This window comes from Chelonoidis abingdonii, chromosome 11 (genome assembly GCF_003597395.2).
Source record: "Chelonoidis abingdonii isolate Lonesome George chromosome 11, CheloAbing_2.0, whole genome shotgun sequence".
In the NCBI taxonomy this organism is placed as follows: domain Eukaryota; kingdom Metazoa; phylum Chordata; order Testudines; family Testudinidae; genus Chelonoidis; species Chelonoidis abingdonii.
The window spans coordinates 50238957-50263679 of record NC_133779.1 but is presented as its reverse complement, the minus strand read 5'-3'; the positions used below and the strand labels follow the sequence as shown (position 1 = coordinate 50263679).

The window sequence follows — 24723 nt, the reverse complement described above, 5'->3', positions numbered from 1 at the left end:
AAACCTACTCAACATATTTTCCTTCTAATAACCAATTTAACTGAGACAATAAATGCTTCAGTAACCATAATACAATGTGCAGTACAGTTCCAAGCACTGATCATACTGCTGCAATTTATAATGCTGCACAGGATATTACAGAGTTCCACGTTTTCCTAACTATTAAAGTTCAAGCTTCACAACTCTGCCTCTTCATTCTTGTCTGCTCATCTCTCCAAACATCAGCCCTCAACTGCTGCTACTCACATCAGCTTCACAACAAAACAATTAGAATCTTCCTCCACTTTGTTTCTTATGCATGGAATATCCTCCCTCAACTCATCAGTAGGGCCAGTCCATTTTCCTCAAGTACATCTTAAAGGCATAACACAGGGTGGATCTTGAAGAGATCAGCCAATTAACAATGGCTAGCTGAGCTGGCATCTTTTGTTTACCATTAGAGAACTGCCTGGGTCTATAAAAACATGTATTTGGTTGTATCCTTCTCCCCCTAAACTTTGTTACTTCTCTTAGATTTTAAAACTGACAGCAAGGACTGTCTTCCCTCCATGTTTGTAGCAGAGTGGGCCCCTGATTGAGGCTACTGTCAAACAATCCTTCCAAATATACCCAAGCTATCAAGACTGATGCAAGAGCCAAGTACAGAAGAATGTGGTTTGCAGTGAGTAACAGCAGGCTAATTGAAACTCCCATGTAAAGAAACACATCTTTGACTTTCTTTTAAAAAAGTTTATTATGTAAATATAGGATGTGGGCTAAGTCCCCATCTCCTACTCTGCTTTACAAATTCAAATGCTCCATACTGCATCCTCAGACCATTCGGGGCTGCTCCCAAACTGCATCCCTGCCCAAAGGAACAATCTCAGATTGTATGCACCATATAGTTTGTCCAATGTCAGATCTCATCTACGGAACAGCTGACAAAGCAAGGAAATATTTGTACCTCCATTTGAGACAGCTGTATGTGAAGGACTAACGAGACTACTGAAAATTTTCTCCGCCCCTCCCATCTCAAAACTGAATTCTCTGGCAGATACCACTTTACAGTGGTTTTGCACCACAATTTCCAAGAATTGGGTTTAATCTAGAAAACAGTGTAGCTGTGATTGTTGTTTTAAAAATATTTCTTTAATCATATGCAACGTACTGTGGGGATTTGAGGGGAGGAAGGGAATTCTGTCCAAGTTTTCAGCCAGCTATTGTTCTCAAATTAACAATGGGAACGCTGGGGGCAGCAGCACCCTCAGTCTGTGGATTCCAACACAGACTCGCTCAGAGCCAGGTCCCAGTAGTGCTCAGCTCCGTGTTTTTTAAAGTGCTCCCGTGCCATGTTTTCAGTGGGGCACTGCTTAAATTTCATTTCACCAAAGCTGCGATCCTTCGCTGTACCCTGGAATAGACAGAAAGAGTAAGAGTTTTCTGGTGCATCTTGCTGGCAGGAAAAACCACCAAGCAAATGCATCAACAAGCAAATACAACCACAATTACAAGAGGAATCAAGAATAAACCTCTTTAGAATTGAAAAAGTAATTTCTCAGGTTTCTAAACAAGTGTTCAGAGAGGAACTATGATTTGCATAATTAAATTAGTGCTATTTTTATTTGTGCAGAGGTGAAAAGTTGTGTAGAAACATGCTTAAATAAGGGCAATTTCCACTGTCACTTAGTAATGTTTTCTTTTAAATGAACTGCCAGGAAAAGAGACTTTCCTTTGATACGTCTGCAACAAACTGAAGTGTTTAAGAGCACGTCAGTGGCTTTAACTGAAGTTACATGTTTTATTCCAGTCTGTGTCCATCTTTGTTTGGCATACCCAGTGTCTTTTATTATGTCATGCAAGATTATCTCCAAAGACTGTGGAGATGCCAATATTTTTATATAGCATCTCAAAGGATGTGATCGTGAAAACTGAAGGGTGCGGGCCCCCACCTCAAGACACTTGGAACACAAGAGAGACATATAGCCACAGTACTTCTGGCCAGGACACCTCTAGAAAGCCGCCAACTTGCTTCCTGTCACTAGTTAGCCATAGAAAGCACTGACTGCTTTCTCCACCACAAGGACTGAGTATACTACCTCCCTCCACCAGAGCAAGAGAGTCTGAAACTCAGCTCTCCTGCACTGCAAAAAGCAGCCAATAAGTTAGCTCTGGGAAGCTTCCTTTGAATAGCGATTAGATATTTGAATAGGATCTTGCATCCTCTGCATTTCCCAGCATTATACCCTTCCAAATGCAAAAATATTCCTGTGTGGACTAGACAGAGAAAGTCACCACATTGTTTTCTCCATCTGAATGAGGTTTAAAAAGATAAACCCGAACATTTCATATTGAAACCCCATGGCCAACCTAATTCAATCAAAACAAAAATCAAGTGCCATCAAGTTGGTAGTAAAATGCTTTGTGCATAGTGATTTGCAAACAGAAGGGTGCAGCAAGTAACAAGGCTTTATAGCTTGCATGCATGTTTTAATATTGGCAGTACTGAAAAGCCAAGTGACCCAGAAATTAAGCACTTGAGCCTAAGGCATGCAAATGCTCCTTTAATTCAAGATCATAACTTACCTCCCAAACCAGAGAGCACTTGTTTGTCTTTTTAACAGACTCCTCATCAGATTCATCATCATCTGAAAAAAAAAAAAAATAAAGCAGATTTTAGACATACAGCCAATAAGGAATTCCAGGCAGTCACTAAGAAAGCACCAGCATTAAAAACACAAGTCTTTCCTACCCCAGAGCTCTAAGCAGGGGCAGTCCTGACCAGATTTCTATTCTTATTCCACTCAGAGAACTTCTTCCCTCTAAATCCAAATTACATATCTGCTATTTAGACTAAGACTTTTACATTTCCCTCATTCTGGGCATGCACACGCCTTCACCTTGCTCTACTTGTTTAGGGGAGAGAGAGTCCTCCATAGCTATTAGTAGTTATGTTATACCTAACTTCATAATCTGACATTTCAAGCACAAAATCGAATTCAAATACTGTGGAAGATCTAACTTACTTGCACAGAGGATTCAGCAGTGAGTACGTCCTCTCTATCACATTTTTATTCCCATTTCAGGCTCCATCATGTGCCTAGAGCAGTGATACTCAGATCTCTGGTTCAGGAGCCAAATTAGCAACCAACATTACCCAAAAGAGCCACAGTAGTAGCTGGCTACAGTACCATGTATTCATATTTCAAAAGTATGACAGGGGAAATAATAAGTTTTTACATATATTATTCCCACAGCAAATAAAATAACTTAGTGCAAGTTGATAACTTAATTGGTTAATAACACAGCAAAAGCATCCTGACTGGGTAATAATTAAATCAGTGTTTTAATATCATGTGCTGCAAAGAGCCACAGGACACACATTAAAGAGCCACCTGTGGCTCCTGAACGTCAGTCTGAGTATCACTGCCCCAGGGCAACAGTTACAGCCCTGGACTGGTCTCTCACATTACACGCTACACAATTACAAAATATCTATTACAGGAGTACCCGGGAGTCATCCAATCAGGATCAGCTCCCCTATTGGGCTGAGCATGCACAGAGCATGTATGAAAGCACAGGCCTTGCCTGGAGAGCTGACCCATTTAAGAAAACTGTTGGCCAATTTACACAGGCACTACATTTATAAAGCAGTGGTTCCCAGCACTGTTTGTGTACCAGTATTAGCCAGGGCTATGTGATTTCGGCTCTGGGCTCCCACTTCCTGTCTCACAGATACATAACTGTACTGGATTCTAGAGGACCACCCTGAGTGCCTCACAGAATTAAGACCCTGAGAGTATTTGCCTCTCCAGTCTGCAAGGACTGGGCTTCATTCAGCAGTACACACACTTTCCCATACTCGAGTTTGTGTTTTTTCAAACCTGGAGTCTCGCAAATGCAAAGCCAGCTCAAGCGCTACTGTCCGTTAGAAAACATACAGCTAAATTGGAGAGGCTGACACAGCAGAAGGCAGTCTGGAAAACTGATGTAAACAATAGTAAGGCGCATAAGCCAGCACTGAAGTTCTTGGCTTTGTATCATCTAAATCACAGTCCCAAGTGTTGGTTCGCTTTAGTAGCATTACAGAGATCTTCAAATTTACACGTCAGATGATCAGATCGATTATGTTTTGCAGAAGGATTTGCATAGTAATGGCTTCTCTGCCAGGCTGCAACAAAATGACCCTATTTCCACTTCTGTACAGTCACACTAGCCTTGTTTCATATACATCCACATGGGTCTATGCTTACCATCTCCCTTTGTGTTCGATGTCTGCTCGTCCCACTTTATTCGATGGAGCATAAGACGTTTGAATTTCTTCTGTGCTTTTGGGCCTGGAGAGAGAGAAGATGATAGTCATTTTCTCTCAGTTCTTGCTCAATGACAACTTCAATTTAAGAGTCCTAATAGGGTTGATTCTGCCTCCAAAAAGCAGTGAAAGCTAATGACACCTGAAACCACGGAGGAAAAACTGAACATTCAAACACACACTCAGTTCCAGCTAAAAGCCCTTGGCAAAGAGAATACTGTAGATCAATGACAAAGAAGTATAGTCTCTAACCTAAGCACAGGGATTGGGGACAGGAACTCTCCTGTGGTCTTTGGCAAATCACTTCATCTCTGTGCCATCTCAGCTTCCCTTGCTGTAAAATGGGGATAGTATCTCACAAAACGTTCTCTGAGACTGTTTATAAAGCACTATGCAAATTGGAGGCATTGTAGCAGATACAACCAGGGCTGGCAGAGTTTTTCCTGAGAAGCTATCACCGTCAAAGCACTGTGACTTCAAATCTAGCAGAGTTAATAATGCTGAGTTTCTTAAACATATAAGCTACAGTTTAAATATTTAGAGGATTATTTAAAATACTTAAGTAGCTAACATACTTGACTACCCAAGGGCTGGTGCGGAGTAAATCTAAGAAGCATCCTGAGTAGAGCAGCTTAGTATCTTCCTTTACTTGGCAATTTAAATATTTGGTATCTTGGTTAGAAACAAGCTTTTGAACGTCTAATGTTCTAACCAGAAAGTTCACCCCCGAGCCTTACCTCCTTCTACTACCACCACGTTGACATCTTTGTGTAAAACCACCACTCCTGTTAAGTACAGTTGCCCAGCATTTGCTTCAATTTTGAATTTTTTTGCAGGGTTCCCCAGATTTCTGACTCTGAGGATAGAAAAGCAAAGGTTTATCTATTCGAAAAAGGAACTATGAACAGTGGGGGTCCCTTACTCTCCTCCAATTCAGTCCAGTAATTACTCTCACTTTAAACTCTCCGGCACTGTAGGGGTATACAAAAAACCTTATGCTCAACAGGGCTTTATTCAGTGTGGAGCAGAGACTATATCTACCTTTTTACAGCACCTAGGAGAACAGGGTCCCATCCTTAGTTTAGAATACATTATTACATATATTACATTACAATAGCAGCTTTCATCTGACTTTTGAATGGGGTTTTATCACATGTCCGGACTCCGGTTCCATTGCCAGCTTTGCTTGTGACACTGGACATTCCATCTCCCAGCATCTCAGGTTCCCTGTCATTAGGATTAAAAGTCAAAGTGCTTTGTGAACCTTGGATGGAAAGTGCTATAGAAGCACTAAAGTATTAAGAGACTTTCTACATTCACCTTGAATGCTCACGCAGAATGAATGAAGAATGGAGTTACCTTTTCATTTATTTACTTTTGAGAAAGTGGGGCTGTTTCTCTCTACCATAAAATAATTTGAACAGCATTCAGTGCTCCTAATGGAGTTCAGGGAGCCAGATGACAATAGCCTTGCATGAAAGGAACACTCCATATTAGCACTCATTTATAGACAGGCATCTGTCATCTGTATTTATAAAAAGTCACATGGGAAAAACATCTGTTGAGAGAAAGCACCTCTAGGGTCTGTGGGAGAAGGCACTCACCTGTACACAGATATATGCACTCCCTGTGAAATATCTTCTTTAAGTTTTTTAACTTTCTTTGCTTTTCTCTGTTCTGCTGTTAGTTTTCGTGCAGCATTTGCCTCTTCATGAGCTCTGGGTGGAAGGAAAGAGACAACAGGTAAGCAGAAATGCAGCTTGTTGGTTGTCTGTTCAGAAAACTGGAAGGGGAGCGAGCCTTGGAGTGTGCCTTGTAGACCCAGAGTTAGGAACAGTGAACCAGGCTCTGCCCAGACCTGGCTGGCTTAGAAGCATGTGAGTGGTCCAAACCCATTAGATCACAAGAGACTTTCCATCCAGGGGGAAACTGGACCAGGTTGTAACAAGTATGAATAGTGGTACTGAAGCTTCCTGCAACATGACCCTTCGATTCGCTTTCAATGCTTCTAGTGATGAGAGATCAATCCATTTAGTCCTTGGCCTCTGCTGAAACAGAGCAATTAGTGCCAGCTGTAATGGTGGAAATTTGTGGTGTGAACTGGATCAAAACCCACCAATTAATTTTAAATAGGTCACTAAACCACCATCAGATGGTACAAACTTTCAGTCAGTACTGCTAGAGGCTGCATTTGATCTAGTGGTGATGATGCATAAGGCCCTATATCATTACCATAGTCTGAAAAATCCAGCCATCGGTTATTTGTACTTTCAGACTGCACATATGAACTTTTAATTCATGTACTTTGCTTTAGATTAGTTTCTTAAAGAGCCTGCTCAGTTCACCTTTATTACAGTGAAACCTTTGCATTTCCCAGATGACTTCCTTCGAGAATGAATGTGTGCATACTCCACCTAACATTACTGTGGAAATGCTGCTGTCTGAATCAGTCAATTGCTTAGTATTAAACCAGAAGCTACTCAGTGTAAGTGACTGAACATAGTGAGCTCAGGAGGACCATGCTTCAAAGTCACTACTCCACAAGCAGTTGTTAGAGGGTCTGTGAAGTGAGTCAGGGTCTCAGTCCAATTCCCAGCAGACAGCTGTCCCTACTCAAAAGCCACCACTGCAATTGGGCCTCTTCCTGACAGTTTCAGGACAAGGGGCCAAGAATGGACAGATCAAGAATACTCAACCCTCTTCTAGCTCTCAGAGAAGAGCCTTTCAAGACAAAGTTGAAATATGTTGTAGGGTCATCATCTGAGCAAAACTTGCCATTCCTTCTCCCTTTGCTGCATCTGATATGTGCTTCAGTTGAGGACTTTAGTCTCCAGGGCCGTCAGGACACCACCACTTTAAAATAAAGTTTTCTTATTCTAGAACATGCAACCTACTTCTGTCTCTTTGCCATCTGTGCTCTAACATGAGCTTCCACTTTTGTCGGATCCTGAACAGCTTCTGTCCCCAGTACTCGCATCAGGTTAGAAATTCTTACTGCAAGGGAAATAGAGAGAGGAACATTTTAAAGGGATCTATCAAGTACCAGCGTGTCATAATTTGTGTCAAAAATGCAAAAGGCATCTGTTACTTCCTGTAAGTATAAGCTTAAAAATGAGAAGATCTTCAGAACAGAAGTTTTATTTTAAATAAAACTGAGCAAAGATTTGTAAGAGTTAAACAACATTGGGGGAAACCATCTGAAACAAAGGTACAAGCTAATTTGTAGGGGAGACCAGATCTCCCCTCTAAGGCTTGCTTCAAAAGGCTCCCCAGCATTATTTAAACAGCCTTCTGTAGCATCTTTTGTCACGCTCAAAATGCATTACAGAATTACTAGCTACAAACACACATCACTTGTCTCTGAAATGCAAATATTTCCAGATGCAGCGTGGCAACTGACTGACAAGACACAGGAACAACGCATGAAATTTAGTAGAGAGCGGTTCCTCCGTCTGAGCATTCCATGTAGTATGTACATTTGTTGTACCACGTTCTGCCTCTGTGCAACCCTAATGAAGTCAGAGGGGTTGGATGGGGTGTAAATCATCCCAGAATGCTGTCCTATGCACAAGGGGGAATTACTCAGTGAAATTCTATGGCCTGCGTTATGCAGGTCACACCAGATGATCATAACAGCCCTTTCTGGACTTAATTCTATTAATATACATGTATGAATGTAAATTCATGAACAAGGTAGATCCACAGGGTTTCTCTCACACAACTCCTTTGTCTACTGCAATTTACCAAAATGGTGTTTTTAACTAGCCAATGTGTCATCATTTAAAGATAGAGAATGTTTTAATGTGGCATTTTGCATTCAGCCTGTTCTCCACAAGGTAGTCACCTACCTTTTGGTTCAGGAGGCGGCATTAGGCCCAGCCTGACTTTCTCCTGCAGTTCCTTCTGTGCTTCTCTCCGTGTCTGACGTCGTAACTTCTTCTGCTCTTTTTTAGTTAAATAAACGCCCAGAGTCACTGGTGTGTCACTGTCCACTAGGAAGGCAAACCAATGAACAATCACTTTACATTTCCCCATTCCACCAGGGCAGGACCAAATACCGTTTACAATCATTACTGGGAAAAGGAAAGGGAAATAGCTGCAGTCTAAGAGTTATAACCAATTTCTCATGCTTAAGGCTAAGGCAGCCCAACACCACCATTTTTGTCCTCCAGTCTGCTTATAACCTATAACCCCCCCATTTTTGAGCACATTTATCTGCCTCTCCGCTATCCCATACTGGATCTCTCTGCTACAATCTGTGATCCTTGAGTTACTCCAGATTGTTTATATCAATGCTGAACCAGAAAACAGAGGTTACAATACAGTTTATGTTAAACAGATTAACCACTAATCATCTAAACTTTTCCTTACTATCCTATGTCCCTTGTCTGGGTCTGTTACCATGTGGATCACAGGAGGAATTTGGGGTATGTCTACACTGCAACTAAACACCTGTGGCTGGCCTGCATCAGCTGAATCAGGCTCACAGGGCTTGGGCTGTTTAATTGTGGCATAGACGTTCAGGCTCGGGCCCAGGCTCCACCCCAAACCCAACCGTCTACACAGCAATTAGACAGCCCTGCAGTCTGAGCCCGACTCAGCTGACACGGCTGTGCAGACACCCATAATGGCCAAGTAGCAATAGCCATCCCCTGTACCACATGGGAGTCTATTTGTTTCCAATATAGTTGGTCACTATGCTTTTAAATGTGATTGCCTCCACTCTTTTTGCAGACTCACCTTCCTAGTCTTAGCTGTCTTACGACCCTAGCAGAGCTCTACGTTCTATCATAGCAGGATTTCTTTCATGGTGAGAAATGAAGTCAGTGGTATTACAAATGGGGAGGGTCATAGCTTGGTTCAGGTCTCATGTCACTGGTCTGGAGCACTTGAAGGGTCTTGCTACAAAACTCCCTGTGTACCATGAATTGATCAAGACTACAAAGAGGCCTCAAACTAGACTGCTACATAATAGTACCTGGTGGGCTTAGCTGTGCGGGGTGTTCCACAAGGTTTGTGATCCCAAAGTAGTTGTCTCTTTTAGAGTAGACTCCAGCTGTTCTAAAGAGGAGAGAATTTGTGTATCACTATTTGTCATCTTAGGGCTGGCTTCCCTCACTTCCTTCAACATTCCACAAGCCACAGCATTTGGCGAACAAAGCAATTTGGCCCCCTCACACCACCACCACAATACTAACTATTAAACTTACACAAGCTGCTGAGAGGTACTCTAAAGCTAAGAGTTCAGGGGAAGCCGGGAGATGCATGGATCCTACATAAACATTAACGTCCCTCCCATTGCCCCAAATATTCTAAATATTGATCTTACATTTAGACATTAGAGGCAGAACTTTCAAAAATGCTTAACTGACAGTCAATGGGGCTTGTGCTTCAAAGTCATTTAGCTGCTTTTGAAAACCCCACAATGGCTTTTAGCCAAGTCGCTCTGCATGCAGGAATTACTGTTCTCAGTCATTGAAATAAGACAGCTCTGGGATGGAATATGGCAGCTGTTTGACACCACACTAAACACTGGAGCAGGGAGCAAACACAAAACACAACTGAACCTCCCACAGGGAATTCAGGGGGGAAGAATGCAGTTACTGAAGCAGATGCACTTGCTTCTGTAAAAGATGCAGGAAAGGCTTAGGGCCCAATTTTCAAAAGCACTGAGCACTTCAGCTACCAGCAGCTTCCAAAAAATTTCAATGGAACCAGGGGTTGGTCAGCAATTCTCAAAAGCCAGGCCATTAGTTTCTTCTCTACAATAAAATTACCAAAGCCCACCAGGTAATAGCTTACAGGTCAAAGCCATTAGGGATGATATACGAATCCCACCACTCTATCTCAGGGATCTCCCCTTCTTTCAACTCCTTTTTCGGGGTAATAAGAGCTAGTTTGGTAGAGGTGTGGATCCCAGTCTTTCTGGCAGCTTGAGAGATCTCTGCTTGTAATTTCTCTAGTTGAGCCTGAGGACAAGAGGAAAGAGATGGTACAAGCAGGTCACTTACATGGGCACACGCAGAAATAGTGTAGCCTTTAAAAAGCAATGCACACTGGATATATTCTTTTACAAGCTGATCAGGGCATGTTACAGAGGAAGCACAGAATGGAGCCTGGGACTAATGGGTTGTTTTGTGGAGGTTTGTTGGTGTTACACCTGCACAACCCTAACACACAATTGTTCTCCTAGATGATACTTTAAAACTGGGCTGGGCAACACGCTGGGAAATGTCTTAGCGATAATACTACCTAGCTCTTACATAGCACTTTCCATCAGAAGATCTCAAAGCGCTTCACTATTTCTTTGGGGGAAATCTCTTCCATAGTGTAACAGACCTCAGTATCAGAAAGGGTTTTCCCAATATCCAGCCTAAATCAGCTCTTCATTCCAAGAGTCCTCATTATACCTTACAACTGCACTAAATAGTTACTGCTATGTACACTTATGGTTTTGTGCATGGTTAAAATGTAGACAAGTTCTCTTCCAGCCCCCAAATCATTTGTTTCTATTAAAAGTAGGTCAAAAAGTGCATTTTTCCATGGAAAATTTCAGCTTTTCATAAGAGAACTAAGTTCTTTGTGTTTTCAACAAAAAGTCAAAAATGCATGCAGAAAGACTTTCCACAAAAACTGAAAACCAATTTTCCACTGAAACACAGTTTTGATGGAAAATTTCAACCATCTGTAGTGGAAATCTTTCTTGTCCTGAAGCCTCCATCGTTCTTGAATGGGACACAAGAGTTCAGTTCCCATGCCACCCCCTGCTTCTAGTGCTGTTCATTAACACCAGCACTCAAAAACTAGACAATACCTTTGTTCGTAACCTCTGAGCAATTTTTTCAAATTTGCCTTTGTCATGGAACTTAAAGGTGCGTTTCTGACGTTGGGATGAGGCTATGGAGACTCGGGGGTCAAAGTAAGTGTTGGATTCCATGTCTTCAGAAGGTTTCTCTTTGAGCTGCTGTTTAAACTGCTCCCTCTTCACAGCCCTGATGTTTGCCTTTAGGGTTGGCATACGGTGAGTTAACTCAATCTCTTTACCAGTCGCATCAACGGTTCGGCCTTGTTCATCCAGGATCAATGGGGTAGGCTTTGTCTGGTCCTTTAGCTCTACTTTCCTGATGCAAGAAACATTTTGTTAAAATGCAGTCATACGGTATTAAACTCAGAGGAAATAGAGTGTATTGTGACCAACACCAAATAGGTCTGGAAAAGAGCGTGGTCTGCTCTTTGGTGGTTTTCGCTAAGCCTTGTTAGTCAATATCTTATAAAGGAAACAGATGTGAAGCCATTTTAGTGCAACAGTAATCAAAAAGCAGGTGCCAGAATTATGATCCAGAGCCTAGAGCAACTTCACTATTATAAGTCTGACCAAAGCATCAGCACAGAGGTTTCCAAGTTTTGATCACTCATAGAATATCAATAATCTAAACACTTCTCTTCTTGATACTTCGGGGAACAGAGGTGAGTTTCACACACCATGAATGATATGGGTATGCTTACACTAGGGGTCCAATTCTCATTTACATCAAGATCTCCTTACACTCCTTTGGCAGCGTAAAGTGGTCCTAAAGCGAGTGTAAATGTTATACAATGAAAATGCTATACTGCCAGAATGGCATCGTGTAACAATGTCAGCCCTGAGGCATTGCCTCTGGTAATATTTCCCACTGTTGCTATCATTTGTTTAGCTGCAATGATGCAAGCACCAGTACAGTTAAGGTGATGGCGAGTGGTCTTGCATTCTAACCATTGTGCAATCTAGAAAACCCTTAGTGTAGACAAGGCCCAAGGACCTGATGTAGTTTAGACTACTCTTAGTTGACCCTGAAATGGACTGAACATTCAAAGGACAACTACAAATGTTACAGTAGAGGTGAACAGCAGCAGACAGACAACATCCAGAAGGGCAATGCCTGTCCAACATCACACTCTAGTGCTTCTGTCATTGACAGAGAGCCGCCAATTATCCAGTTTATGAATCCACACCAATACACATGAATTTTGGTGGAAAGACAATGATGAAGGCTGACAATATGCACGCCTAACATTTGTCTTGTTCCTATAGGAAGTTACCAGGGGTGCAGTGTACTTGGCAAGTTGATCGTACTCACGGAGGTGCAATTCCCATTGCATGCAGGTTGGCCAATCCCACCATGTTGGCATTGCCAATGAGCCCAGGTTTCAAGGCCAGCTGAGCCTGGATTCGGGCCTGCAGTTCAGCAGCTTTCCTGGCTTTCTCAATAGCATCATTCATGAATGTGGCTGCCTGTGAGGGCTGGATGGTATTGCCGATGGGGAGACGCTCTGGCTGGGATGAAGAGGGAGTTTTTGGCTGGGGAGAGACATACACTGTTAGATACGTGTCAGAACAATCACGCAAGTCACTGTTTGAGGAGAAAGGCAATGCATCCATTTGAATCCTTTGACAAAGGATCTGCCCTTTTGCTTTCCAGGCTGTACCTGGGGTGCAGGAGGACTGATGAAACTCAGTTGCTTTTTCCTCTCCTCAATCTGACGTGTTGCTGCCTCCATCATTTGTTTGATCTGCAGAAATAAAAGTTGGAAAGTTAGGTTTCCTCCCCCTCACAAGAAGCCAGAAGGGCTAAAGCACACTTCAGAGGCTCCTCACACAGTGGCAAATAAGTGCAAACCCAGCTACTAACTGGGACAATTCTAACCAGTGACCTCCAATTCAGCAGCAGCAACCCCGGGTAGTCAGTGCCCATTGCCATGACCTGTTTCTTCCTATTCAGCTCACCCTACAGAAAAGGAGCCTTGTTTCCCTGTTTCATTTGTGAAGAGGGTCTTCCCCTCTCTGTTTTCTTGGCTGAATTCAAGTGTTACCAAGTGCTTTGCATGTTCAAAAAGAGTGAAAGGACCTGCAAAATAATTTCCTGGACTGTTCTTAATCAATTCAGTCTGCTCACTGACACTGCAAACTGTAAGAACTGAATTGCCTTTTCCTGGTGGAAATCACAGTTTCAAGATGATATACAGGAGAATCTCACTAATTCTAGAACACCTCTTCCACTAAACTCAGTGACATTAATCCACGAATTAAAAATCTGCAGTGCTTTGAAATTAAGCCATTACTGGTAAACCATTTCATGTGTCTGAACTGTTTGGTCAGTCTAATTTAGACTAAGCTTTCGTCCAAGCATGTTTTCTGAATCTGCAAAATTCCATGTGCATTTATTGTACTGTATAATTTCAAAAAAATAAAAAATGTGCCAGATCATACAGATGGCATTCAGCTAACAAACAGTTTATACTACACAACTGCATGTGAACACATTTCAGTGCAAGTCAACACTTCTCCAAACAAATGAAGGATACTGCATAACAAATGTATTTTTTCCATTTATTCACCGTATAGTTTAGTTGTATTCATTAACATTTCCTAGTATTTCATCAAACCTAGATTCTGTATGAATAGCAAGTTTTAGCAACAAAAGGCATCAACATGGCACTCTCTCTGCCACTCCGTTTTTGAGAAATGGCAAAGAGGACTATTAGGCTTACGAATTTGGGAACTTCTATTGAAACTGGCCAATAGTAGCAGCAAGCTCTGAAAAGGACACAGCGGAAAGCACTTGCCATTAGTTTTCGAAAGAAGGATGCGCTAGGCCCTGACATTCAAATTTCTGATCATGATATGAAGTATAAGATACTGGAAACTTTTGTCATTCCCTCACACAGAAACTAAATATTAAGATCCAAGATCACTGTTTCTTGGAAGGTGGCAGAGGAGAGCAGCCTGATAAGACAAACCTGTAGCTTGGTCAGCATTCCAGGACTCTCTGAAGGCGGGCCTGGGATAACTTCTGGCTCCTCCTCTACCTCCTCAAAACGTGGAATACGCCGCTTCTTAACACCGGAAGACTCCTTGGAGATCTCAGAGTCATCACCAAACACATCCTAATAGAACAGGAACAAGACAAGATACCTTACAATCAATGATAAAACAGAGCTACTCAAGGCTACTGATAAAGACAAGTAACCACCACTTGAGTCCAGCAATTTAGAATTTGAAAAACATTTTGGCCAAGCGGTCACAGCAAGAGCTTGAACCCAAAACTCCTATGTTGGATTCTCAGCCCTGCCCTTTACCCACTGTGGGATCAGGAGCAAATTTAATCTGTGTCTCATTTTCTCACCTGTACATAGTAAATGAGACCCATCTAAATGGATGGTGGTGATGTGGAGGTTAACTATTGTTTGCAAAGCACTCAGATCCTTGTGTGAAAGGCACTACCATCCTTCTGCTTGGGTTAAAGAATTCCTAGATCCATCATTCTTCTCAGTAAGCCTGTGTGTTCTCTCACACACCTATCCACACATATAGATCTGCTGTACAAACTGAAATGATTTAACTAAATTGGTTTCTAAATCTCAAATTGATTCCAGAGTCACTACAGAAAGTAATTTTCCCCCTGCTGAGACTCACACCTTCTTGTCAACTGTTTGAAATGGGCCACCCTGATTGCATTGGCCTCATTAGCATTACAAAAGTAATTTCCCTTCCCTTGGTATTCACCCCTTCTTGTCAACTGTTGAGAATAGGCCACTTCCACCTTAACTGAACTGGCTTGCTAGCCCTGACTCCCCCCACTTGGTAAGGCAACTCCCACCTTCTCATGTGCTATGATATATAGTCTGCTTACTGTATTTTTCACTCCATGCATCTGATGAAGTGGATTTTAGCCCACAAAAGCTTATGACCAAATAAATTTGTTAGTCTCTAAAGTACCACTCGGACTTGTTTTTGCTGATACAGACTAACACAGCTATCATTCTGAAACCTGATTTAAGAGCGTGTCTACAAGAAGATTGCACTGATTTAACTAAACTGATTTAGTTAAATGGGTGCCATTTGTGTGAGGAAACAAGCCCTTAATCTACCATACAATAGACATACTGTATTATAAGTGAATGTTATTTGAAAAGAAGATATACAAACCGGTTGTAAGCGTTAGTTGAAATCCCCTCTTCACTATTATGGTTCATATTCTACAAGGACACTTCCTCAGCCAGACACAGGTACTTCTTGGAATACCTACAAGTTCAAGAGAAAGGACTTGCCCATAGTATAAAGTGTGTAGACCATTACGTTTTAGTTCCTGAAACTTCCCAAGCAGTGATCTACCCCATGAAATGGTACAAGGGAGAGAGGAGAAAAGAGGGCCAGACAGAATGCTGAAAGACAGCTAACATGAGTATTATCTAATGTTTTTATCATTCCTCTGTCCACCACTACAATTCTAATTCTGTGAGCATATGTAAAAGCAGGGCTAATATTTTCAAGGGAAAAGCCAGAAAGGAAAAGTTACCCTAGTTATACCACCTCGGGCTGCAATTCCAGTAGATCCCCTGCTAAGCAGGGTCAGGGCAGATCAGTGTCTGGATGTGACACTTCTAAGGAAGTTAACTCCAGGAAGAGGAGCTGGTGATTCGGTAGATGACACTCTTTTCCTTGAGTCAGTGCCCCACCAGTGTATGTTTGGGCATACTGTGCTACTGGGAGGGCTGAATTTCAGATTAGATACAAAACTGAGGGCCTGGAACACTTTTGATTATTCAAGATCCCAGAGCACTTTTCACTAGAGATGGGGCATTCGCCCCAGTGCCCAGTCCAAATCCCAGCTTGGGTATCTAACCTACCTCCATAGGATTCCCCATAGCATTTCAACAGAGTGTAACGGTCTTTCCTTCCTGTCCTATGACGTTGTACAGTGTTCCTATTTGATGCTAAGTAGCATTCTCGCATGACGTGGAAGCATGTTCCGGTTGACTAAAGCACTGTCTTACAAATGATTTGTAACCGAAGAGCTCTGGGATCCATTTGCATCGGAAGTGCTACAGAAGAAGAAGATAATCAAAGTGTAGACTGCAATCCATCTGCCAAAGGATTCATCCGCTGAACCATCTGCTTGACAATGAGATGTCAAGTGGCTGCATGGCATAGTTCAGATATTCCAGTTTCTTCTCTGTCTCCCCAATATACCAAAGGAAAGAGACTTGAGATCTGGCCAGGACAAAATATGATGGCTTACTGGCTTTCAATCTGAGGACAGCTTGGCAGCTTATGTGAAACGAGTTAGTGAATTTCAGTCTAGTTCCTAATTAAATGTGCCCACAGCACAAAGATGCCACCACGTAACACTAGCTGACTCCCTTCTTGACAGTCTCTGAGGAGCACATTGGCACTGAAGGCACTGCATTGCTTTAATGAAAACACTCTACACCGACAGGAGAGAGTTCTCCTGTCAGCACAATTAATTCACCTCCCTGAGAGGAGGCAGGTCCATGGGAGAAGCCCTCCTTCCAGCATAGCACTGTCCACCTGGAGAATTAGGTTGGTACAACTACGTTGCTTGGGGTGTGGATTTTTCACACCCCAGAACAATAATTATACCAATATAAGTCTGTAGTGTAGACCAGACCCAAGCTATGGAAGATTGAACTTCCCACCTCTCCCCCCTGGGAAGGGTGGGGCTCACTCCAGATCAGACTAAGGCACATTGGCAGGGAAGCTTGCATTGCTGCCACCTAGGCTGTACCTGTTCTGGTGATAAATACCTCTTTTTTTACACACGACTATATAACCAGTGAATGTAACTGAAACCTGGAAGAGGAAAGGTAAGTAGACCCTTCTCTAGCACGTTTTAAAGCCTGAGCCAGGCAGAGAAGAAAAGTAACAGTTTCAGACAAAAAATATTGAGAAGTGCAGGCAGTCCCTCTCCTACTACAAAGCACTTTCCCACAGACACCTGGAAAGGCACAGCTGAGAGCCCTATAAGGGAATATACTAGGTAACTGGAACTGTAAAAAACAACAAAGAGTCCTGTGCCACCTTATAGACTAACAGACATGGAGCACAAGCTTGCATGGGTGAATATCCACTTCGTCAGATGCATGTGGTGGAAATTTCCAGAGGCAGGTAAGTAACTGATGAATCAGGAACTGATACAATGCAAAACTTCAGAAAGAGAAATATAAAATTCCATAAAATAGGAACCTCAGGAAAAAAGTGAAAGGAAACTTACTTTAAGACCAGGGAACAGCTTGTCGAGTAGCCATTTTTAAATTCTGTATGCAAATGATGAAAAAAATTGTAATTTCATGGTCAAAAGCAAAATCTTCAAGATAGCGGGGAGAAATAAAAGACAACTGTGGATGCATGAGACTTTCCACCATCCCAGTCAAATGTAAGATGGGAAAACCACCAGAACATTATAAAACCCTTGCTGTATTTCAGGACCTTGAACTTTGGTGGGGAAGAGGTTGCCAGAAAAGTTGCATATTGTGGGTTCCAGATGAGCCTCAGTGCATGGACAGAAGGTGAAAATCCACAAGGTAACCCACCAACAGTCATTCGCTGACAATTGTGAAATCATCAGTTTAGATTTTATGACGACACGTCTCAGTAAGGAAGAACAATGGAAAGTTACTACAAGCTGTGACCGACCAATCCAGACTCCTAACCTCTAGTTAATGAAGACTCGGCAGTATGGCAAAAATGCAGTGCGAGAGTATGAAAAACAGCAGAGCGCCACAAATTCTGCTTTTAAGCTCTTCTGTTCCATTAAACCTACTAGGGGATTGTTAAAGAAACCAGATGCTCAGGCTTCCAAGTCAGGACATGGTCAGGGAAAGTATTTTGGTACCTCATGGCACCTCAGAAGAGAGTAAAAAGAACTGAAATGTAAAGGCTCACACACTTCATTGTAGAGAAGGGTCTTTTCTCTTGAACTTTAAGCATTATAAGATGTGCCTTTCTGGAAGAGGAGAATGTGGTAAAGTAACAGCACTGCATTCATGGCCTTTAATGAACAATACAAACAATTAGTCCTTAGCTTACCTTCAATTCTCTCTTTCGGTTCCGGTCACTGTTGGATTTTGAGTGCCTGGAGCTTCGTCCTTCCTCTACAGCTTCAAAGAGTTTGTCGACAAACCGCAGAGTGGAATCATCAAGAAAAGGCTTCAGATGGTCTGGCAAGGAAGAGAAATTTGTGTGACTAGACCATGAATGTTATTGGAGACAGGAATAAGTGGATAAAAATTATACTTCAGCCTCTCAGTTCAGACTGCCATTCCCCCTGACATCTAGAATACATGACCTATGGGTTTTGAGATTCTGTGCAAGCCTCTTTTTAAGGTAGTCTCTAATACTGACTACAGCAAATTTCTTCAGTTTCTTTAACAATGGAACCTTTCAACTGCATTTCCTGTCCTGTCAGTTTCTGTAACACCCTTTAGGTGGTTTGGAAGCATCTTAGCTAATGCCACCTTCTGCCAGGAGGAAAAGGGGAATACAAGAAAATCTGTCCAAACTAAGTTTCTATTACTACATACAGCTAGTGAAGTAAGTCTGAAAATATTAAGTAAATAAAAATTGGCTCTGAGCTAAGAATTAGCAAGGACATTCTCAGCTCAAAAGGGATGTCACATCCACGAAACGGGGGTTCATCTAATGGAAACAGTGTAACAACCTTAATTAGCGATGAAGAAACAATTTGCCGCATACAGTTCAGCACCACTAAAGTCAGGTGAAAGAGTGCCCAAGAATAAGGACGATAAATTCAAATCTAACTTAAAGACCATTTCAAATGCAGTGCAGCTTTTCCAGTTCCATTTGTAAACCTCACAGCTACTCACAGGAACAAATACTCACTTATTTCAGATACAAATTTGAAAGCCTCACTTGGTTGCTTTCTAGACCAAGACACAGTGTCTATATTGTTAGTTTCATTTTCCTGAGTGATGCTTCTATTCCTTTCCCTGCTTTGCTACCATTTAGCTTGAAGGCATGGTAGGATACAGTTTATATGAAATATTTCCCCAAAAAATGGATTGTATTGCTAAATAGAAATCCTGAGAAATTCAACACATTGTTGCTTTTAGCTCCTATTTCATACACCTCCCTCTCTTTTTCTCAAGGATCTTTAATACTCCTAAACACACAGCAATGGATGTGGGTGTTGAGAGCGTCGTAATGAAAAGCCGAGGACATACCAGCTGCTTTCTTTTTGTCCATGCCCTTCCCAACACAGTTCAATGCTGCAGTGACCACAGTGGGTTCTGAGAAACCCAGGACCCGCTTCACTGTCTTCTCGATCCATGGCTTCAGCTCATCCAATTCCCGTTTAGACAGCGACATCTTCACCAGCAGGCTGACTTCAATTATTTGAATTTTACCTATAAGAAAAATGAAGAGTGGGAAAAGCATCACTTAGACAAGAGACTGGTGGAAGGTGCAAAGCATTTTTTTTAAAAAGCATTTCTTCCTAGAGACCAGAACCAGGAACTGACTTGAGATCTCCTGAACCCTAGTCCAGTGCCACGACTACAAGGCCAATCTTCCTCTTGTGGAGGGTGTCAAAATGACACTCTTGGAGACTATGCAGTGTTGTTATAGCCATGTTGGTCCCAGGATATTAGAGAGACAAGGTGGGTGAGGTACTGTCCTACTTATCCATAGGGCAGATAACAGGTACCAGCAACACAGTTTCCAACTCCTACAGACTTACGGCCTCATAAATGCCCCCAGGAAAGAGGGGAGGGGTTCTATCTTCATGGCTCATTCAATCTTTGGCTTGTGCCAAAGGGAGCCAATTAGCGACAATCAGGGTGCTAGATTTGTGATGTGAACCCTTGTCCATTAGTCACTAGACTGAAACCTATCCAAACTTATTACACGTACACCACTTGCACTTTATACATTAGAATAGTTTTTACAATATTTTGAGAGGGGACAAGTCCCTCTTAGGCAATGTGGATGAAATAGACTGAAGATCTCAAATCATGTTACAGACATTAAGCCTCACAACATCTACACAAAGTAAGCATGTGCAGCCTTCCACATTAGAGGAAATTAAGGCTGACTTGGCTAAGGTCACACAGCAAGGGGACATCTCCCAGGTCTCCTGACTCACAACCTCACTACAGATTTAGACTTTAAGGCCAGACGCGACCATCATGATCAACTAGTGTGACCTCATGCACCTTGCAGGCCACAGAACCTCACCCACCCACTCCTGCAAAAAGCCCCACAATCTCTGGCTGAGTTACTTAAGTCCTCAACTCTTGATTTAAAGACTTCGAGTTAGAGAAAATCCTCCATTTACTCTAGCTCAAATCAGCAAGTAACCTGTGCCCCACGCTGCAGAGGAAGGCCAAAAAAACCTGGGTCTCTGCCAATCTGACCTGGGGGAAAATTCCTTCCAACCCAGATAGGATGATCTTAGTCTAAAAGATCATCCTACCTCACCAGGCATAAGCACACATACACGTATCACTGTGCACATGGCCCACATCCTGGAAATATTCACAGGCATGCTTAAGTCTGAGAACCCCTTCTGCAAACTACAGGCCCATATTCCCCATCCCTACCATTCTGAATCTAATCGTGAGCTACAGATTTTGGAGACAAGCTCTCTCTCCACTAACTGTTTGAAATAGAAGCTACTATGTCAAGAGGATTACACTCTACAAATGAAATAATGTTTAATTATGCACCCAGACACTGATTTGATTCGGAAATCAAGCCCCCTTTAACCAGAGAGAGGCAGTCTTCTTAAGGAAATATGCTCGGCCTAAGACATTTCTTCCCTACAAGAAAAAATCTGTAGGTAATTCTGTACTGTATAATTACAAAGTGTTACAACTGGTCCATAAAATCAGAAAGTGAGTGTCAATGTTTTAAAATAAAGTTATTCTCCAAAAAATGACTACGAAAATATGAAAATAAGAATCAAGATTTTCTGTTTGTACAGTCAAGATTTTCTAAACTTCAAAGAGCAAGGAAACAAAGCAACAGTAGAGGATACCTGTGGGCTACATATAGCTACATTTCAGTTATAGCTGCTTGTTGAGTCAGACAATATCATTTCAGATGATGACTGTTAAAAGTTAACATTTGATACTCATGATCATTAGTTCAGCTAGGTTAAGAGCCATTATTACATTTCATAAAAACATGCTGCCATGTTAGTATCCTCATTTATATATTGTAAAAACAGGTTAATATTGCTATAAGAACGAGTTACATCTTGATAGATTTTACCTTCATTTATGTAATTAAATAAGATCTACTAGAATACTCAGCCTCAGGCAGGGTAGCATGATATTTCAGTATCTGAAGAGTATATATGAGCATTCTCCATTATGTACCACCGACAGAATGAGAACACTATCTTTCAGCCATGCAAGTATTCTATAGACAGTTAAACCTTGCATATAAGGTCAAATGTGTGTCTTATAATGTCTAAAAAAGTTGACAGCCAAAATATAACAGAAGATTTCTACCAGGTGGTCCAATAGTGAAACTGCACAACACATGTATTTCATGTTTAAGGTATACACCCACTAACCTTGTTCACTATGTTATTCCTCAGTAAACGGATAATCTGAAATTGATGTTCTCACAAAGCTGTTGTCAAAGCAACTGTGGCTCCTTCAGATAAGCAATATATTTAGCTTCATTCTGTAAAACACGTATGCCTAAAATTAAGTAAAAATTCTAATTATAATTAGAGTTTCCAAAGGCACACTGAGATATACAATGCCTCCTTTCAATAGAAACCCTTTTGCTCACAGCACTGCCCCAATAAGACTACTGTTTTAAAGGTCTGAGTACTGGCTATGTTAAGGCTAGAAATCTAGATGCTTTGAATCGGACAAATTTAACTCTAATAGCAGTTAAGTGCTCTTATATCTGCGGAAAATTTTACCAAATTCTGCAAATGAAAATTATGTATTTAGGAAGATCAGGTTGTCCCCCCCCATTCCCAATTACTTCTTTCTGAGAAGCAACCTAGCACAAATGTAACATGCTTATGGGCAGACAATTCTAATCTTACTTATAAAACTCATTTGCACTGGCAAAAAGTTAAAACCCACACAGACATTTTTTTTGGTTGTTGCTGTTGTTCCATTTTATTTTATTTAATAAAAATGCTTGTTTATCCAGAATGAAAATAAATGTGCCAATTCCCTCCCCACCATTGTGTGTGTACTTTGAATAGTCAGCAAAGGAGGCAGTGTAGTCTAGTGGTTAGAGGCAACATGGGAGACAGGAGTCCCGAGTATTATGCATGGTTAACTGTGTGTTGTGAGAACAAGATTCTCCTTATTATTTTACATCTGCTGCCTCTCAATTTTATTGGATGACTCCTTGTTCCTGTGTACTCAAAGAACTATTATCCTCCCTAAAGAGGCACTGCTGCTACAAGTAGTATCAGCAAGACCCAAGTTTAGAATCACCATCAAAGAGGATGCTTTTTGCCTATGATGCATAGAGACCAGGAGATACAAGGAGCAAAAATTCCTCTTGACAAAATCATCACTGTGGCGGATTGATGGATTGCCCCTCCAAGTCACTCCTAGGCTAGATGCTAGAGAAAAATAACTGTTTATATAGCATGTTCTCTCCAAAGCACCACACTGATTTTTTTGTCACTATACTCCTGTAAGACAAGTTACTATTACTAATTTTCTAAGTGACACAGAAGAGTTAAGGGACTTGTCTCAAGACAAACAGCAAGTCAATAGCAAAGCTGAGATCAGAATTCAGAAAAACTAACTCCCAGTTGCCTGCCCTAGTACCCAAAACACACACTTCTTGTGTGAAGAAGGTGCGAACACTAAAAAAATGGAAGTATGCAACAGAAATAGAGAGTGCAAATCAGAGCACTCCCTGATCCGGGCCAAAATGATATAGGCAGCATTTCCAGAGGAGCTTGAGATTGTTAGTTTTGAGGTAGATGTACAAAACTTGAGTCTGTTCAGAGACTTTCAAGATTCCCAGAATCATTCACTAAGATGTTTTAACTTCAAACTTTGAGCTAATAATTCACTTGTGCTTTTATCAGTTATATTCAGGAGCACAGAGGAACAAGGGACATAGTGATGAGACAGGGGTACCAGTGATAGGTCCAAGACAGCACACACAGCTCAGTACCTCACAGCCAAGGCACCAGTGTGTGTGTTGCTCATGCTCCTGAACAAGGGAGCCCTTTAGGACTGGGTAGATGTCTGGGGTCTACCAGATAATGGAAAAGAAGGAGGAGTGTGAAGACAGATGAGGAAGGTACCATGCCATCACCAAGAGTGTCATTTATCAACTCTGACAAGCAGAGTGGAGACTCCCCACTGCACCAGGACATGGGGGAGATGGCCAGCCAGGACATGGGGGTCGCTATCAAATACTCAGGAGTATGAGGGACAAGCTGGGGCCTTCTCTCTTCCCTGAGGCCGGGGGAGGGGGGTGAGCTGGGGGCCTCCTCCCTTCCCCAGGGCCTGTGGGTGCAGCGGGCAAGTAAACAGAGGTTCCTGTCACCGCATCAGTAATATGAGGGGCAAGCTGGGGGCTCCCCTCTTCCCCAGGACCTGGGGGGAACTGAGAGCTTCCCCCCCTCCCCAGGGGCAGCAGTCCAGTAAATGGGGGTCCCTGTCACCACCTCAGTAATACAAAAGGCAGAATGGGGGCTCCCCCCTTTGCCAGGACTGGTGAGAGGGACTAGGGGCCTCCCCCTTTCCCCAGGGCTGTGGTGGGGATGGCAGGCCAGTAAAGGGGGGTCCCTCTCATCTCCTCAGTAATATGAAAGGCGGACTGGGGGATCCCCCCTTCGCCAGGACCGAGGTTCCTGTCACCGCCTCAGTAATATGAGGGGCAGGCTGGGGGCTCCCCTCTTCCCCAGGGCCGCGGGGGGGCCCCGGGGATCTCCCCTCCCTCGGTCAGCGCCCCGCGCGCACACCTGAGGCCTGCGCCGGCCTAGCTCAGCCCTCGAGCCGCGGGGGGCCCTGGATCCCCCCGTCCCGCGCCAGCCCGGGCTCCCGCGCGCCTCACCTCAGCGCCGCCCGGCTCTGCCCCAGCCCGAAACTTCCGCTCCCCGCCGCGGCGGCCTCGACAGGACTCGCTGCGACTGACGGAGACGGAACGTTAGGGCGGAAGCGGAAACGGCCCGCGCGAGGCTGCCCCGCGCACTCGCGGGAAGGAAATTAGGCACCAGCACGTGACGCAGGAGCCACAGCCGCAATGTGGGGGGGGGGGGGATATGGTCACGTGACGGAGGAGCGCCAGATTGCTGCCCTATCACGTGACGGTGAAAAGGCCTACGCGTTGGGTCAGTCACGTGACTGGGGGAGGGCGGAGCCCAGGGCCTCCTGTTCCGGGCAGGAGCTGCCGCAGGGCGTGGATCTCCTGGCCCCACCATCTACAGGGGCCAGGGGATCTAGAGGAGCTGGGGTCCTGGCCCCACCATCTACAGGGGCCAGGGGATCTAGAGGAGCTGGGGTCCTGGCCCCACCACCTACAGGGGCCAGGGGATCTAGAGGAGCTGGGGTCATGGCCCCATCATGCACAGGGGCCAGTTTCAGGAGCTGGAGGGCAGAGGACCCAGAGGGGCTCAGATGCTGGCACCCAGCTT

The 24723-nt window shown here is 43.1% G+C and overlaps 1 protein-coding gene across 6 annotated transcripts; it reads right to left on the bottom strand.

Annotated features, from left to right (window-relative positions):
• Window positions 1–714: 714 nt before the first annotated feature.
• On the bottom strand, window positions 715–24288 carry PRPF3 (pre-mRNA processing factor 3). 6 transcript variants are annotated; one of them, XM_032790130.2, is made up of 19 exons: window positions 24144–24277; window positions 23256–23336; window positions 21667–21796; window positions 21360–21431; window positions 19310–19492; window positions 18156–18286; window positions 14066–14212; window positions 12755–12838; window positions 12406–12626; window positions 11103–11409; window positions 10091–10257; window positions 9267–9349; window positions 8137–8280; window positions 7183–7282; window positions 5893–6006; window positions 5026–5144; window positions 4230–4313; window positions 2563–2624; window positions 715–1390 (listed from the first exon to the last, which is right to left on the bottom strand). In XM_032790130.2, the coding sequence occupies exons 5-19, from the start codon at window positions 19452–19454 to the stop codon at window positions 1244–1246; spliced, it is 2055 nt and encodes a 684-aa protein (XP_032646021.1). In that variant the 5' UTR covers window positions 19455–19492; window positions 21360–21431; window positions 21667–21796; window positions 23256–23336; window positions 24144–24277; the 3' UTR covers window positions 715–1243. The 6 variants fall into 6 exon arrangements, with proteins under 6 accessions (XP_032646021.1, XP_032646018.1, XP_032646022.1 ...); XM_032790127.2 differs by lacking the exon at window positions 23256–23336; XM_032790131.2 differs by lacking the exon at window positions 23256–23336 and having other exon boundaries at window positions 21667–21779.
• Between the last annotated feature and the right edge of the window lie 435 nt (window positions 24289–24723).

Coding starts and splice junctions, on each gene's coding strand:
- PRPF3 (XM_032790129.2), bottom strand. CDS start 19,454: ATGTCGCTGTCTAAACGGGAATTGGATGAGCTGAAGCCATGGATCGAG. Junction 14,213..18,155: donor ACCGAAAGAGAGAATTGAAG/GTAAGCTAAGGA, acceptor CTGTTCTATTAG/GATGTGTTTGGTGATGACTC. Junction 12,627..12,754: donor TCAGTCCTCCTGCACCCCAG/GTACAGCCTGGA, acceptor GTCTCTCCCCAG/CCAAAAACTCCCTCTTCATC.